Source organism: Poecilia reticulata, chromosome 15 (genome assembly GCF_904066995.2).
Source record: "Poecilia reticulata chromosome 15, P_reticulata-male-v2, whole genome shotgun sequence".
Taxonomy (NCBI): Eukaryota; Metazoa; Chordata; class Actinopteri; order Cyprinodontiformes; family Poeciliidae; genus Poecilia; species Poecilia reticulata.
The window spans coordinates 15,843,419-15,859,476 of NC_088844.1; the positions used below are offsets into that span (position 1 = coordinate 15,843,419).

The following is a 16,058-nucleotide window of genomic DNA, read 5'->3' on the forward strand; positions in this document are numbered from 1 at the left end:
TTTTAGAGCATTGAAAAAAGCTCATGTCATAAACGTGTTTATGACACTATCAACATGTGTCATAAACACATGTTTATGACAGTGTCATGTCAGTCTTATGCACGCCCCTTTAAATAAAGTGTTACCATATTTTTCAATGCATTACATTGGTTATCACAATATAGCAATAGTAGTTGAATAATTAATGTATGAATATCTTCTTTGACACTGACAATCTTTCTCCATAAACAACTTTCTTAAATTCGATTTTTAGTCACAAGAAAGGAAAACCTATATAATGCTTTACTTGATGTATACCAAGCTAGAGTTATGACATTTTTCTTCCTTAACAAGATTTAAAATACATAATTAAAGGCTGAAATTTGCTTTTGGGCTGGTAGCCGTTTTTGTGACATGCATAAATGGGATCCTGGCATACCCTCATGATTCTGCATGTTTTAATCACAACTTCATTTAGATATTTACTCTCACCTCATACATTTCAACTCACTTTTTAAGTAGCATCAAACCATGGCAGCTCCCGCTTGTAATAAACAAACGTATCACTGTAACAATTTGCTATGACAAGCAGTTTCAATAAACATCTTTGAAGAACTTAAGATATTTTTAAGCTTTAAAACTGTTGCGATGGCCGCCACATGGCTCAGCGGTAGAGCAGGCACACCATATACAGAGGCTACTGTCATCAATGCAGATGTCCCTGGTTCAATTCCTGAAAAGGAAACTACTGCCAAAAAAAAAAAAAAAAACACTACTTGTGCTGATACAGAAACATCTTAAGTAGAATTATCTCCTTGACCAGCAGCTGTCGTAACTCCGAAGTGCTTCGCAGCAGCTGGGACGTTAACGACGAGGAATGTGGAGCTGAATGGGTTCCCTGTCTCAGCCTAATTCACACACTGCCAAATGGGGATCGCAGGCAACATTTAAAGTTTAAACAATTCTACATTCATCCTCATTTGATCAATGGAGTCCTCATCCACTGTGCATTTAAAGACTTATATACGACACAAAGAAGTTCTGTTATGACATACTACATTGTGCTATAATATGTGGATATTTCTCTCTTCTCTGGTCTGGACTGCAAATAGATTTGCAAACAGTTATAACGGCTAAGCCACTTCCATGTATAGGCAGTAAATATAAATAGGATCACACCATTTTGTCATACTGCAACAACAAATTTTAGATTATTTTTTTATACAACAGATCAACACAGAAACGCAGAGATTTTAAGTTAGAGAAAAAAATATATAGATATTCACAGCAGAGAAAGTTGTGGGGAATTATATACAAATGTGGGGAATAAATAAAGGGAACACTTATGTGTTCCCTTTATTTTTTTATGTGTTCCCTTTATTTTTTTGAGCAGTATAGTAAAGTTAGGCTACAAGAAAACATGCCTTAATGGGGGCTGAATCTGATTTCACAACACATTTTTATTATCACTCAAAACCCTAATAAAATAATTTTAAATTTGTGGCTGTTACATGGCAAAATGTGAAAATGTTCAAGGGGTATGAACAGTCTTATGAATAAGCATCATATCTAACAAATAAATGTAACATTTTCTGAACAGTAGCTCATCATGTGTGACAGAATATTTCTCAAATAGGAAAACATTTCTTCATTGGTACAAACTGCTCACATCAAAAGGAATTTAATCATCATTTCAGCAGAATAACATTTGCATTTGTGTGATACAGCTCTAATAAATTAGGTGTAATCTATTACGATGCATCTAGGTTCATCTGTAAATAAATATGGCAGCAAAAAAGTATAGGCAGTAGTACAATGCAATGAAAACCAACCCTAGAAAATGATACTCCATCCTCGTCACTTCTGGTTATCACGCAAATAAATATACAAAAAAAATCCAACAACTTAAAGCAAACATTCAGCAAAAAATATGGTCAGGTATAGAAATGAGAATTAAACTGGAGATAAATTTTGTAGAAAATGTAAGGCTCGTTAAATATGATGATAACAGAGGAAAACAGGTTTTGCATGAGAGGTTGATTGGTATTAGGTTGGAGTTAGAATGAATCCTTTGTGCATAACCTGAGGCAAAATGTGAAAGGCTGAAATTTGGTTAAATCAAACAATTATTTGTATGTTCTTAAGTTTAAAAAAAAAGTGGCATTTTAACAGTCCGCATAAGAAACCTGAAATACTTACTTTTGGATTTCAGAAACGAAGATATAAACTGAGACTTGTTGCAGAAAAAAATATATATTATGGATTGTATTAACTCCAATCGAAACTCCCAACACTGACAGTTTTAAAGTCAGGTATTTGTGTATCCTTGGCAACCTGGTATGTTAAAGCATTGATTTTAGTTTTTTTTTTTTTTTTTTAGGTGAAAATAATCTGCTCTATTTGAATCTCTGCAGCAAACGCCTTTCCTTAAGCAGCATGGCAGCATTCTGGAGTCTCAGCCAAGCTGAACACAAAGATGTCATTGAATCATAGCCACAGTAGTTACCTTTATACAACACCACCTGTGTTTTACAGAGAGATATGGTCTGAGGCATGCACACACATATAGCATTCTGCAAAAAACACCCACACATATATTTTTGAAGATTAAATAAATGTTGGTTCTAAATTTTCATGAAAAATATGACGACCTTAATTTTGCCAGCAAATACAAACCAAACTTAGATAGACAAAATTTCTCAAAGAGCTCATAACGTAGTTTAAACAGCTTAATCTCTTGTTTAGGCAGCATGGTGACAAAAATAACATGTTAGAAAAGAGGCTTCAACTAAAGCCTCTCATTCACCAGGAGGTAGGAAAACTTTGGCTGGTGCGAGGAAAATAACACTGAACTACTGAAAAGCCATCTGAGGTAAGTGATGTTTTCCTATAAATATAATACATTATATTTTGTCACTTATAGATCAAGTTCACAAGTATTTTCATAAATTACTGCAAAACCCTTAAAAGTAACATTTTTAAAGTTCTGAGTATTATCATATACATACACCTGGGAGCATACTGTATGAATGCTCCTCATAGACACAAGGAACTGCTGTTTCACTTTACCTGAGTAAGATTTCTAAACTACTAAAACACATCACATCTGATCAAATGAGACCTTAGCTGTCTACTCTAGTTTTAATTATGTTAGTAAATATGTGATAAATGTCCCAATCTGATTCTAAATATCAATAATCAGTATAGGAGCCCTAGACTGAACTCTGATAGACATATTGATGTAATTTTATGTCAGTTACACCCCCCGGCAAAATGTGCAGATGTGTTTGCATGGGTCCATTTTTAAACATATTTTTTGTCTGTTTTGTATCGCCTGCAAAATTGTTGTACATTATACATTAATCTGTCCAGCAAATTAATTTGTTAAATGTTTTACAATTATATTAACGGTTAAAGAGAAGCTGAGTTGGCTGCAGTGGCTCTCCGTCTGCATCATTATGACCCATGTTTATGAAGGATGTCGGTTTGTATTTTTTAATTTCAAACAAAACGTAGTTCACTGGAACTGCACAAAAATTATTATCCTCAAGCCATATAATAAAAACAGAGGAATCATGTTAAGATAATCTCATCGCTACAGAAAGGATGTCAACATAAAAACATTGTCATCAGAAGCAAGATTTCAATTTCCTGAATTATGTTAGATTTTTAAAAACAATAGATAAAAAGCCACTAGATAAAACAATTTCAAAACATTGAAGCAATTTTCCTATTTAAGCCTTTGTTCAGGTTGCTGTAGGATTCAGAACATTTATGGTACATGATTTAAGTTAAACACAATCATTTCAATTGATTATTTTCATTCACTTTGAAAGGAAAGTTGACAGTCATTTACACTGTTTTTATTCAAAGTAATGACGCTTCAAATTGGGACCCTGTATTGGCAATTGACTACTTAGATCGGTATTTGTGACATCCTAACAATACAAAGATGTCCCAGCCACAATTGCCAGTATTTTACTATAAATGAGTTTTTTTTTCTTTTTTTATAGTGTACTGCAGAGGCTATTCCAATATTAATATTACACTTTTGTTTATCTCTGAAAATACTATCATCTTAAACTAAAACCATACATTTCATACAGTGGCCACTGAAAAATGCTGACTTATCTGATATTTGACTAAAAAAATACCATGGCACAAAGTTTGAGAAACTGGCATCTAAGTGAGTTTAAGTTGTTGCTAAGATGACGCACATGGTTAACATGGTGCTTGGTGTTTTGGTTTATATGCAAGTATTTGTTATATATTTTTTTATTGGAGCTGTGCAACATTTTTTCAATCCTGACCAGGGACTTTCTACATGTAGCTTGAATGTTCTCCTTGTGAATGCACGGGTTCTCCCTGGTTTCCTCTCAGAGGACAAAGCCATGCAAACTAAGTTGTTTGGGCTCAAAAATTGCCTTTCAGTTATGAGTTTTTCTGTGAATGATATTGTTTGTCTCCGTTTTCCTGTGATGAACTGCCAAGCTTTGCAGGATGCACCCCCACTTCATTCCCTGTGCCAGTCTTTGTAGAAACTCCACCTGATTATGAAAATTGTTTATCCTCAAGCAAACTGATGGACCTATTACTCAGTGTCTTTTCATCATCCACAAATCTGTACCCAAACAGCTTCATGGCGGGACCGCACACCTTCTGCACAACCTGAACCAGCGTAAAGGGAATGCTAGTCCTCCATTTCTCCGCCTGCTCCGAAGAGTTCTTCTGTGTGGAATATATTCCGCTGGCTTCCTCTGTAGTCTGTGTGTTCCTGAGGATCCACTCCCTTGCTCGGGAGCTGAAAGGTATCCCTGCAAACTTGTACATCTCCTCGGCCTTCTGCATCGGGTACCGAGCAATATCCTCATAACGCACCAACATGTAGCGTCCCTTTAGCCATTGGGGCTTGCTAAGTCCCAATTCTGCAGATATCCTAACTTGATCACAGTTTCCTTTTAGCCTCTTCACCTCCTCGTCGTTTTCTGGCACCTGTCCGTCCTGCGCCCAGGTTTTCCATGTCTGGTATTTTGAGGGAAAGGCCACCATGCGTGAAACTAAGATGGCCCGTGGATCTCGAACCAGCTGGATAACGGCGACGTTCAGGTGGGGGTCCTCCACCAAGGGCTGCAGTGTGTCCAACTGTCGCACACGGACAGCCTTGATGGCATGGTGTTGCTTGGAGAGGCAGGACTCAGACGCGAGAGTCAAGTTCAGTGGTCCACACTGGCGAATCTTGCAGTGATACCTAAAACAATACATACTTTCATCAGACAAATGTGTTTCAGAGAGTTGGTTCTGAGTTTTTACAGGCCATTTAAGCCATAAAAAAGAAGTTTACTAAATTTACCAAAAAGTGTTTGTTAGTTTAAGAGCATCTTGAAAGAATAAGTTCAAGGAAAGTAATGCTTTTGTAAAGCACTGTAAATATAATTACTAAATCGATCAATCCATCCATCCACTGTGCAGCCTATATAATTACTTGAATCTTTGTAAAATTCAATTTAAAAAGAGGCATTAACAACACAAGATATTTCAGATCCCTTGTTCTCCCATTCTGTAGCTTCAAAGTTGGTTTGGTAGTATTTGGACAGTACCTCTCAAAAACATCTTTGAGTACAGGAGTACAAACAGGTTCTTCGCAGAGAGCTAAACTTGACTCTCTGCGGAAAAGATTAGGGGTGACGTGGTTCTGCGGTGTTGGAGAGATGAACTTTTCAAGGGGAGAGAAATCACAGAGGAACAGCGCCTGGAGGATGTCCCCGTAGATTCCTGGCAAAGCCGTCGAATTGTTCACCTCTGCTGCTGTGGCCAACAGGCGCTCAACGTGCCACAGAGGCTCAAACAAATAAAACATGGTCTCTCCGTGTTGATTGAAAAACTCCCCCACGAACGATGATCCTGTCCGTGTGCTAGCCATGAGCAACACATGCTTGCGACCACCGCTGCTGCTTTTTACATTTATGTCGCCCGTTTCATCCACTTTGTTCTTTTCTAGGATATTTGTTTGGTTGTTTTTTGAGGCGGGTTGTTGGCCGAGCAGCACTTTTAGAAAATCCATATAATCTTTGGACGCTGTATTGTTGTCATTCTGAGGAGTCTTTGGAGTTTGCTGTGGTATCTGCCTCTGGATCAGCTTATCCGAGACCCTGGTAAAGAAAATAGATAATTGAGCATAAAATACTAAAACGTATGAAACATTATTTGTCTCAATATAACCACAAATGTCCATGTAATTTAATTTTTAATAGGAATTTAGTTGGATAAACCAACAACCAATGCAAAGCAGTAAGAAGTAACGCATGACCCTAGACATTTAGCTTCTGATAAATACTCTCCTTGCCACACTTATCAGTTTAGCCCCATATTGATAGCTGTGGTTGCCTCCATAATACATGCCTTGCTCTTACATGAATCATCAGATAACAGCTACTTTGGAGTTGCACCCATCAATCTGCCGAAGATGAAGATTAAGCAATTTTCCCTTCATCAACTTCCATTGGTGATTAGTTGTTCGATTACTGAAAAATTGTTTTCTCCAATTCATTGAATGCATCAAAATTAAAAACCCCAGTCTTTGCATCAGCCAACAGCATGTTTCTTGATGCATTTTTTAGAATTTAGTAAAACTCAGTTAAAGTTAGAGGCATGTTCTTGAACCAATAAGGACAGACATCTCGGAATCAGCCAAAAGCTAAATTGACAGCTAAAATATCAAAACAGTTAGGATTTGTAAGAGCTAGTAAAAGCCTCATTTCTGCATCTCTAAACTTTCTACATGTAATTAAACACAAAGTTCAACAACATAATGTTGACAACATAATTGGTAGGTCAACAGCGAACCTGCAAAATCCAGACTTTTCAAGACTGCGGCGACCCTGTCAAATGGCTTTTTCAGCATGTGCAGTGTAAGAATTACAAAACGGTAAAAAGATATTTTAACATCCATTGAATGGGTTAAGTAATACTCAGCAGTCACTGGACCCTGATAGTGTGGTATGCTGGTATGCAGACATTGCTGATCAACCCAGCAGGAGTTATAAAAGGGGGGTAGATTCAGATCTAAGAGCTAGGTACTAACTTTTATATTTAAAAAAAGTTAACATTTTTCTAGGTTGGAATATTAGAGCTGACAAATACCAACCAGCACTGTTATCAAATCAGGCAGGCCTTACAAAAATAACCAATAATGGTTTCCTTTTCAAAAAAAAAAATGTAGCTGACACAATGTAATAAAGGATGATATCATTCATAGAATCACAGGGATAAATATTGCAGTGTTTTAGTTTACAGTAATTTCATAATAATGGTGAACATAATTACTGAGATCTGCACATTTGACACTGCTGTACTTTGTGTGTAAATATTCTGGTTGTAATGTAATAGGAGTCTGAGAAAATGACTATCTTGCAGATATCTAAGGGATGTGTACGAGTACAAACATGTGGTTTACCGCCACAGTTCAGACGATTGAGAAATAAGGCACACCTGTTTTCTGTTTCGGTCACAGTTTCTTGGTTTGAGGAGGATATTAAATTCTCACGCACATGGCACTTCTAACTGATGGCATCATGTGCAGATTTCACAGAGGCCCTGATGCATTTAGATTTATGTAGAAAACTTAAGCTTTATCTGCCTAAAGACAATGTGGAACAGTCTAATAATGTGGAAACAAGAGAAGCTATGGTTGATGGTTACAAAACGTCAAAAGGAAAAGATATGAAGGGGGAGAAATGGGCCTTTTATTATTGAAGGTAAATACCCAAAATGACTTTTTGGAGAAGTAAAAATGGAATTTTCTTTTTTATCTTACTAGACTTTACCATTTTTCTTGAAAATGTGAAATTGCAGTAGGTTCTTGATTTTTTTCTTATTACCTTGATAGAATATTGCTTTCTTTTTCGATGATGACCAGGGCCACAACGCAGATGAAGATGACTGCATACTTAGTCCTCATTCTTGAGTCCTAGTTTTGGAACTGGAGCTCGAGAGTCTAGTCCTTGTTTTGGTTGTAGGCCGTCATGTAGTGACTAGTGATTCATTCTGCAACATATTGAAGATATGCTCATTAATCGGACAAAGATCATAACTGTCTTATATTCCCTTGATCTGTTTTGATTAGTAATTAGCAGATCAAATGCAAAAAAACAAAACAAAAAAAATGATTCTTGTTTTTTTTATTCAGAAAATGCACTAAGAAATCCAAGCATTTATGGTTTTTGTTTATATTAACTGACAAATATTTGGGTCATACTATTGGTTTTATAACCTTATTAAACTGTCTTATACTACAATGTGCCATATTTAAATCATATGATTGTTTTTTTATTGGTGTACATTTGATTTACTGTGTATTTCTAGAATTTAATTGAAAACATGCTTCTTGCAAAAGTCATAGAAATCAAATTCGTTGTGAATTGGTGCACTATGCCTAAGCTGAATTTAATAACTGAAAAATAGCATCATTTGCTCCAAATCCATTACATCGTTCCAATGAATACCTCCCTATATTAAGTTTCCTTTCTATGAAAAATGGTCTAAAATGTCTAGGTAGTTATCTCCAACATTTTTTAAGTAAAGACTAAACCCAGGCTGTAATAAAGACATGACTCAACAAGCTTGCAGGCAGTTGATTTTATTCAAATCTTGAAGAACCAGTTGTTTTGTATAATGTTCACACGGTTGAGAAATGTTGACTTCTGACAGGAAAATTATGCCCTGAATCTAAAAGTACTCCAACCTTTGCAGCAAATCATTTTATTACAGTATAAAAACATATTGACAGACTCAGTCCTGTCAAGACAGCTAATAAGACATCCACAATTTTCCAGTAGTTTCGTAGTAGCTGAGAGATCTTTAACTCTATGTTACCCAATAAATGAGTTAACCACAGCCGTCAGAGTGCTGGTGAAAGGTTTGAGCAGACACTTCTACATGAGTCACTGGACTGCATCCGAGTATCTGTTCAAGCAGAAAGCGTATTTACTGTTTCTTATCTCTCTACAAATTACATCAATGTCTGCCTTCTGAGCACTGCTGTCAATTATCATTTCTGCAAGCTTTCCGTTCAAAGGCTTTTTGGAGACTTTGAGTGACTGTTTCAGATTGTATACATGAAATAAAGAACGTGATTTAATTTAAAACCTCTTGATTCATTTTGGATGTTATGGCACTGCTATATTGACCAACAACCACCATGTGAACGTGGCGTCTGTGTTGCTCAATATCATGCAGTCGTCGAGGGGGAGGGGGGCGTCCGCTATGTAAATGCGGGTTGATGACTGACTACTTTTTATACTGTGCTGTCTAAAAAATAAAATAAAATAAAATAAAGGAAAAGATTAAAATTTAATCTAGTTTAGTCTATGTAAAATACTGGTTTGTTGTAAAAAAAAATATCCTTCTGTTTTCCCTTAACCATAGATCAATATTCAGTACATGAATGATGAGTATACATTCCACTCATGGCTGCTACAGAAGAAGTAGAAGTTATGCAGGTGTTATCAATATTTAACATCTCAAAACGCTTGATATGCGAACTAATTTCAATTACAAGCTCTCCCTCCGAGGCTGTCGCGCTTCGTGTTTTATTTTCGAAAAGCTCTCTCACTCATTTCCTGTCAGAAAGAAAGAAAAAAAAATACATGGGACTTTTTTTCTCTCTCTCTCTCTCTCTCTTTTTTTTTAGGTAACGCATTTAACAAACCTTCAGCAGTGCTGTCCGCGGCAGTCGAGTAATACGTCCCTGGTCCTGCGCAAATCCCGGTCTCCTCGACGCATCCTGCAGCTTTGTCTCCTCTGTGGCGGACACACTGCCTCATTGTATTGCATGTGTGTGTTGGTGGGACGCGGGCTGCTCTCCTCTGCCGGATGCAGAGCGTCGGCACCGACAAGAATCTACCACCAGGGGACAAATAAAGAGGGAGGAAGGTGGAGCGATGAAGCCAAAAATACCTCTGATTTTCACCTGACGTATTAGGCAAAACGCGGCAATGCCTCCGAGAGCTTGTTTGCACGTTCGTGTGTTTAGAAATATATGTAAATAATCATTTTTAATTTCTAGACGTAAAGAATCGGAGAGCCGAAATCAGATTTGTACTTACGCTGTATAAAAAAAACACGTGGCTTTTATTTCACTGTCTTGTCGAGCTAAATTTTGGGTATGTTTCGAATTGCCTTTAAATTATAAAATACAGCACAATGAATGACAGAATAGTAAACTTACCTCATTTATTCTTGAGTATGTTTTTTTTTTTTTCCTGGCCAAAAAAGTGTTAAAAATACTTTTTTTTTTCATAACTTCTGAGGAGTCAAATGGTGAGGTTCCTCCCTGTGAAGAGGTCTGTAGAAAAGGGTGTCAAACTTCCCCCCAGAAAATCATGTGACAAATTTAAACACTGCTATTGCTTCTTTTAGGGTTTCATCTCTCTTTCAGTGCACTTCATTGTAAAATTGGAGGTACTGTATGTGTGTGGAAGGGCTTCGAGTGATTTGCTGCCAAATGGCAACATTATACCATAGAGGGTTAAAGCAAGGCTGTTTATTCATTTGCTTCCACAATAGCATGATGATATTTTTGACCCACTTTATGACAAAAGGTGTTACTGAGGATGGCTTGTAGGTCTTGCTCACATATCCACTCACATTTCAGGGTTTTGTAACAGCAACTCTTAGATGTGTAAACTCCTGTTCCTGAACCTTTTCTTGCTGCTGGCTTTTATTTGCTACTTGCCTTAATTGGCATGGATTATTAAGTTTCTCTTTTGTGTTCAGGTTCCTGTTTCAGTTTGGCAGACTGACACCATAGTTAAGTTGTTTGAGGTCAAAACCACACAAAGATTTTTTTTTGTAAAGCACATCTCAGCAACAAAGCAGTTCAAAGTGCTTTTGTATAATAGTGCAGTTAGTTTCTTTCTTTAAAAGGGGTCCATTTCTCTTCAGGTGTTGTTGGGCTTGCAATGAGCTAATGGGGTGATTTAATAAATTAGTTTAACTGGCATGAACTATAATGTTTGGAGTGGCTTGTATCAATGAATGTGAATATGACTGTTGACAGTAGATATAATTAGTTTTTCTATAAAGTGGAATGCTATAACGCCATCGATTGTCACAACATTAGCCAAGCACACATCCTGAAAGTGATTCAGAGTCTTCACTTACTTCATGTAGCTCAAACGTCTCCAGTCTGTTGAAAGCGGCAATATTACTGTGATTACAGATTACTAACTACCAAGCTTGTTATTAGAAATACCTCATAGTGCATAAACAGCCTTGGACCACTAGGAGGCAGCAGAGTAAAGCAAAATTATTCAGAGACAACTCGAGCCTTATTTGAACCCTAGAAGGCTTTGCTGTATGCCTATGTAAGGGAGTGTAGAGCAACTATGCTTCTTAGCGATGAGTCAGTATTCTGAGTGTTCGCAAATGGGAATGATTATTGTTATTCTTAACTGACCTGCTTGTAGGTAGGAAAGGAAGGTTTTGCCTTTTTTTCCCCTTTCCTGTAATAGAAAACTTAATTTTATCAATGTATACACTATATATAAATTGATGTATGCAGTTGCTTTTTAATCTATCTGCAGGATTGGATTTACTTTTTGTGTAAAGTGCGCTAAGGTGATATTTGTTGGCCCTCCAGCAAGTCGTGGGTCTTTCTCATGGCCCCTTTCTAGTGGGACATGCCCAGAAAACTGTTAAAGGGAGACCCTGGATGCATCCTGATTAGGTGCCCAATTAACTCAACTGACTCCTTCTAATACAGAGTCAGAGCAGCAGCCCACACAATTCTTGCGTTTAGCATTCAATTATCCTTAAAAGCCACTAAGATACCCCATACTCCCACAATACCCCTCCACATAATACACCAAGGGACACAGGTGAAAGTCCTCTTGAGATCCAAAAACCACATATTAACTGGAGAAGCATTTTCACTTCACTGCATCCAACATCTTCAGGAATTACACAAGGGCAAAGGTGTGGCCCACTATTTTACAGCTATGGTCTTTCCAGGCACAAAAATTTAGAAAATCTGTTTTTTTTTTTAATCAGCAATGCATTCCTTGTGGTTTCGTTGCTCAGGGTGATGTCAGCCTATCCATGGCCTACCATCTTGTCTTGTCTTGGTTAAATCCCACTGATCTTATTGTAGTTTTGCCTGGAATGACAATGCAATACTCACTGGAGTCTTCCTGTTAAATAATAAATGTAGACAAGGGTTGTGACATTTCACTATATCATGACCAGCATGGATAAAAAACACTATACCAATTACACTATCCCTGTTTTTATGTCTTTTTTTTTGTAATGGCATGATGAGATTGAGGTGTAAACTGAAGAACTGAAGGGCTGTGTAATCAAGGTTAGACAGGAGGAACGTTCCAAAAAACTAATGAGAGAAGCTGGTGGAAGGATACCTAAAACAAGTCACACAGTTTAAAATGAATTTGCACCAAATTCATAAGAAACCAAAGTAAACTTATAAATTTGAAAGAAAAACAAGTATTTAAGCTATCATCTCCCTCTTTGCTCTGGTTTTTGTCTTATACGAATTATTTTTGGTAGTGCCAGTAGATTTAAAGATGTCTTAAAATGCAAGAAAACTAGCTCTTTGACACCCCTTCAAAAGTGATATGCCGACACACTGTCACCACAATCCCACTCTAGGTTTGCACTGATATTTTTACAACATAATACGGCTTTAAAAATACACATATCTTAAATCATCACTTGATCGTTGTGTGACAGAAAAAAGCATTTGAACTGTTACTGTAGTGGATTGCCACAATTTTGTCACTAGGGGGCAGCAGCGTAACTCAATCACAACTTGAATTTGAATATCTGCAAGCAATGCAATGTACCTTAGTAATTATTCCAATTCACTCGCCAATATTTTTACCTCTCTCCTATAAACTAACGTATTATACTACGTTTCAAACGGAAAAATTTAAGTGTGACGCTATGTTGAAGAAGACATAAAGAACAAATTACGCTCGGCTTGGACAGAGATGGTAAACCCTTTGGGAGCTAGTGCTGAGAACTCCTGCAATCTGGTGCATGTTTTTTCAATTTGTGTACAGGGAAGTGTCTGTATGGAACTAGCGGAAAAAAGTTTTGCCACGGCACAAATCCGACCCCAGTGATAATTTAGCTGTCCAACTTATTTCTCCTGGGCTGATTTTTGTCAGCCTGTTGTTAATTTTCTGAAATATTATTTTGCTGAATATTTTCTCCAATATATATGGAGATGACTATTGGAAAATGTGATTCTTTTTTGTTCTTTTCTGACAGAAATGGGTTTGGAAGCCATTTATGGCATTTATGCTCAGTCACTTTCTTTGTTTTGAATCAAGAAAACTAATCTGAATTGAGGCCTAATCTGCTTCAGATGTTGTTGTAGGTTACTCTGTGACCTCTACAAAAAGTAATGGAGTAACGTTGTTGGTTGGCTTCTTACTTAATTTGTGTTTTCTTCTTTTGTAGATAATGGTTCATACTGTGGCTAACTGCAGTCCCAAAGCTTTCAAAATGACTGAATGTCAATAACTTTATTTTATGTTTTCAAATATCCTTGAATTGTGGCTTTAACATGCTCCTTTCTGAGATCGTTTACCCACTTAATATTTTTAGGCGGGTTTCATTCAAGCGATTTCATGAGATTACAGGTCTCCTCATTGGGGGTTGTGAAATTGAACTGATTGATTAGAGTCAAATTTATGATTGAATAATTACTTTTTCCCTTAGGAGCCAGATTGAGCTGCATAGCGGTTTATATTAATAACTGAAGTTATCATTCGAAAGCCATGGCTCATGTTGATCAGGTTGTTTTTGTCCCATCAAACATTTGCGTTATGATCTGAATTATGTGAGCGTGAGAAAAAAACTGAGAAAATCTTTTTTACTTCACCTTTATTTGGCAAAAAGAAACAACAGTTTAAACCTGCTGGAATTGGATTGTGTCTTTTCATCTGTGTAAATCACCATACCACTACACTTATTTGCTGAGATTCTAGAGATAAAAGTACACATCTGTAAAAAACATGGTCAAAACAGATAAAATACTACAAGAGTGCGTGAGATGGACTTGGATCATATTAGCTCTTCAACGGACAGCTGCTAATAATCATCTCAGTTCATCTGAGTTGATGATGACTTGTCCCGAAGTGGTTTGTCATATCTTTTAGGATTTTGTATGATTTAAAACTGTGTATTCACTCTCTGTTAGCACTCTGGGATTTATGAACATAAAAGGCTGCTAACCTACAGTGTGTTCTGCATGCAGAGATTAAAGACATGACCTAGTTTTAGAGTGGACCGGGACTAAAAGCGGACTTCTGCCCTTGGCAAAATGCACAAGAGATTATCAATAATAATCCAAAATGCCAAAGCTGAATTGGGCGTCTTGCAAACAGGTGTCCATAGAAACAGAGGGATTCAATACCAAGACTGACACGATTCATCTGATCTGATGTGTTTCTGTGCTTGTTTGGTAAATCGTGTTCTGCCAAGTAAACTCTATTCAAACGGCAACGATAAACAATAATGTATTATTCAATATGTTTTTATTCACTCCTAAAATCTCCATACTAAATACAAGCCAGAGCAAATATATCTTTTTCTTTCTTTAACATACCATGATATCACAAGTTTGGCATTCCTTTTGAAATGAAAATCATTCCTTTAAAGTGTGTGTTTAGGATAGTTTTATTTTTATCCTTTGGGAAACTTGTAGCCTAAAATGCCTTTCATGTCTTAAAGATAAACTGCTTAGTTGTATTTTACATGATTACTTCAACTTTTTTTTTTTTTTTTTTTTGACCTCATGTTTTAGAGGCACATAAACAACTTTGAGTCAAACTAATGCAACTTGAAGCTCTTCTTGTTAACATAGCCTCCTGATGAGCAGCCAGGAACGGATAATGTAATCTTACACGGCACACCAAAACAGGAAAAGATATTTTCCCATATGTTTTTTTTTTCTATGCAAGAAATTGAATCTGCTTGGGGCTCTTTAGTTACTTTAGTTTTAGTTACCCAGCTCTTCCAGAATATTTGAGTAAAGGTGTGTATTTTTTGTTTCATTTTTGTAAAATTATTAATCATGTTGAAAAATCTCAAAACCAAGTTTATGCCTTGTAACATAATATGATTTAATTGAATCTCATTTGAATAAGTTAAACCTTTTGCATTTACCTCATTGTCAATAAAAAGTGCTCTATAGGTAAAGACTGGCTGATTGATGTGTCCGGGTCAAAAAGTAAGACGTCGTCTGCTTTTCCTCAGCTGTTCACATGTGAGGGAAAATCCCATTATTATCTATTGCTTCTTCCTCTGGTGCTTTTGATTTCTTGAAATTTGTTTGTTTCCATGTTGCGTCTAAACCTTTTAAAGTTAGCATATCCTTGAGGTCCATCTGGTGAATTGTGCTACCAGCCAGTGGATGAACACAAATCCTTCAGCGTACACTGCATCTAGGGAAAGACCGTGTTAGCCAATCTCTATCAAGAACATTAATCTAAATCTAGTGTTTCACATGTAGCCATATGCTGTAAAGATAAATATCACTCTTAAGTTTCTTTTCGGGGCAGGGTAATGACTCTGTCACCAAGAGGACAAGAGATCAGCATGTGCTGCACTGATTCCAGTCACAGGATTAGAAACTAAGAAGATGACTAAAGACGAGCAGCGGCCTTTCTTTCAAACATGTATTTAATCTCATCCTTGAAAATACATTACAAATATTTATGTCCATTTACTATCATATTTTATATTTGTAATGTTTTTTTTTTAGTTTAATCATTTTTATTATTTAAAATATAAAAGTTTAACTGAGTTTAAAAACAGTTAGGAAGAAATCTGAAAAGAAAACAGTTCACTACTTGCTTGGGAAAATAAACAATTGCATACACTTGCTGCATTTCCACCAGTGTTGTTCACATGACCACACTTTGTATGCTAATTGTGCTCTGCGTTCACATTTGATGGAGTCTGTTTTCAACATGGAGAGGGTCTGTGCATTACAAGATGAAGAGAGATTAGAGCACAGTGGGTTAATCTTCCGGCTTGCCATCTGCCGGTACCAG

General features: G+C 36.7%; 1 protein-coding gene across 2 annotated transcripts; it reads right to left on the reverse strand.

Annotated features, from left to right (window-relative positions):
• Positions 1 to 1,419: 1,419 nt before the first annotated feature.
• chst3a (carbohydrate (chondroitin 6) sulfotransferase 3a) lies at positions 1,420 to 9,836 on the reverse strand. Of its 2 annotated transcripts, XM_008429530.3 has the most exons (4): positions 9,686 to 9,836; positions 7,857 to 8,022; positions 5,577 to 6,128; positions 1,420 to 5,227 (listed from the first exon to the last, which is right to left on the reverse strand). In XM_008429530.3, exons 2-4 carry the CDS (start codon positions 7,934 to 7,936, stop codon positions 4,531 to 4,533), a joined length of 1,329 nt encoding a protein of 442 aa, XP_008427752.2. In that variant the 5' UTR covers positions 7,937 to 8,022; positions 9,686 to 9,836; the 3' UTR covers positions 1,420 to 4,530. The 2 variants fall into 2 exon arrangements, with proteins under 2 accessions (XP_008427752.2, XP_008427753.2); XM_008429531.3 differs by lacking the exon at positions 7,857 to 8,022.
• Between the last annotated feature and the right edge of the window lie 6,222 nt (positions 9,837 to 16,058).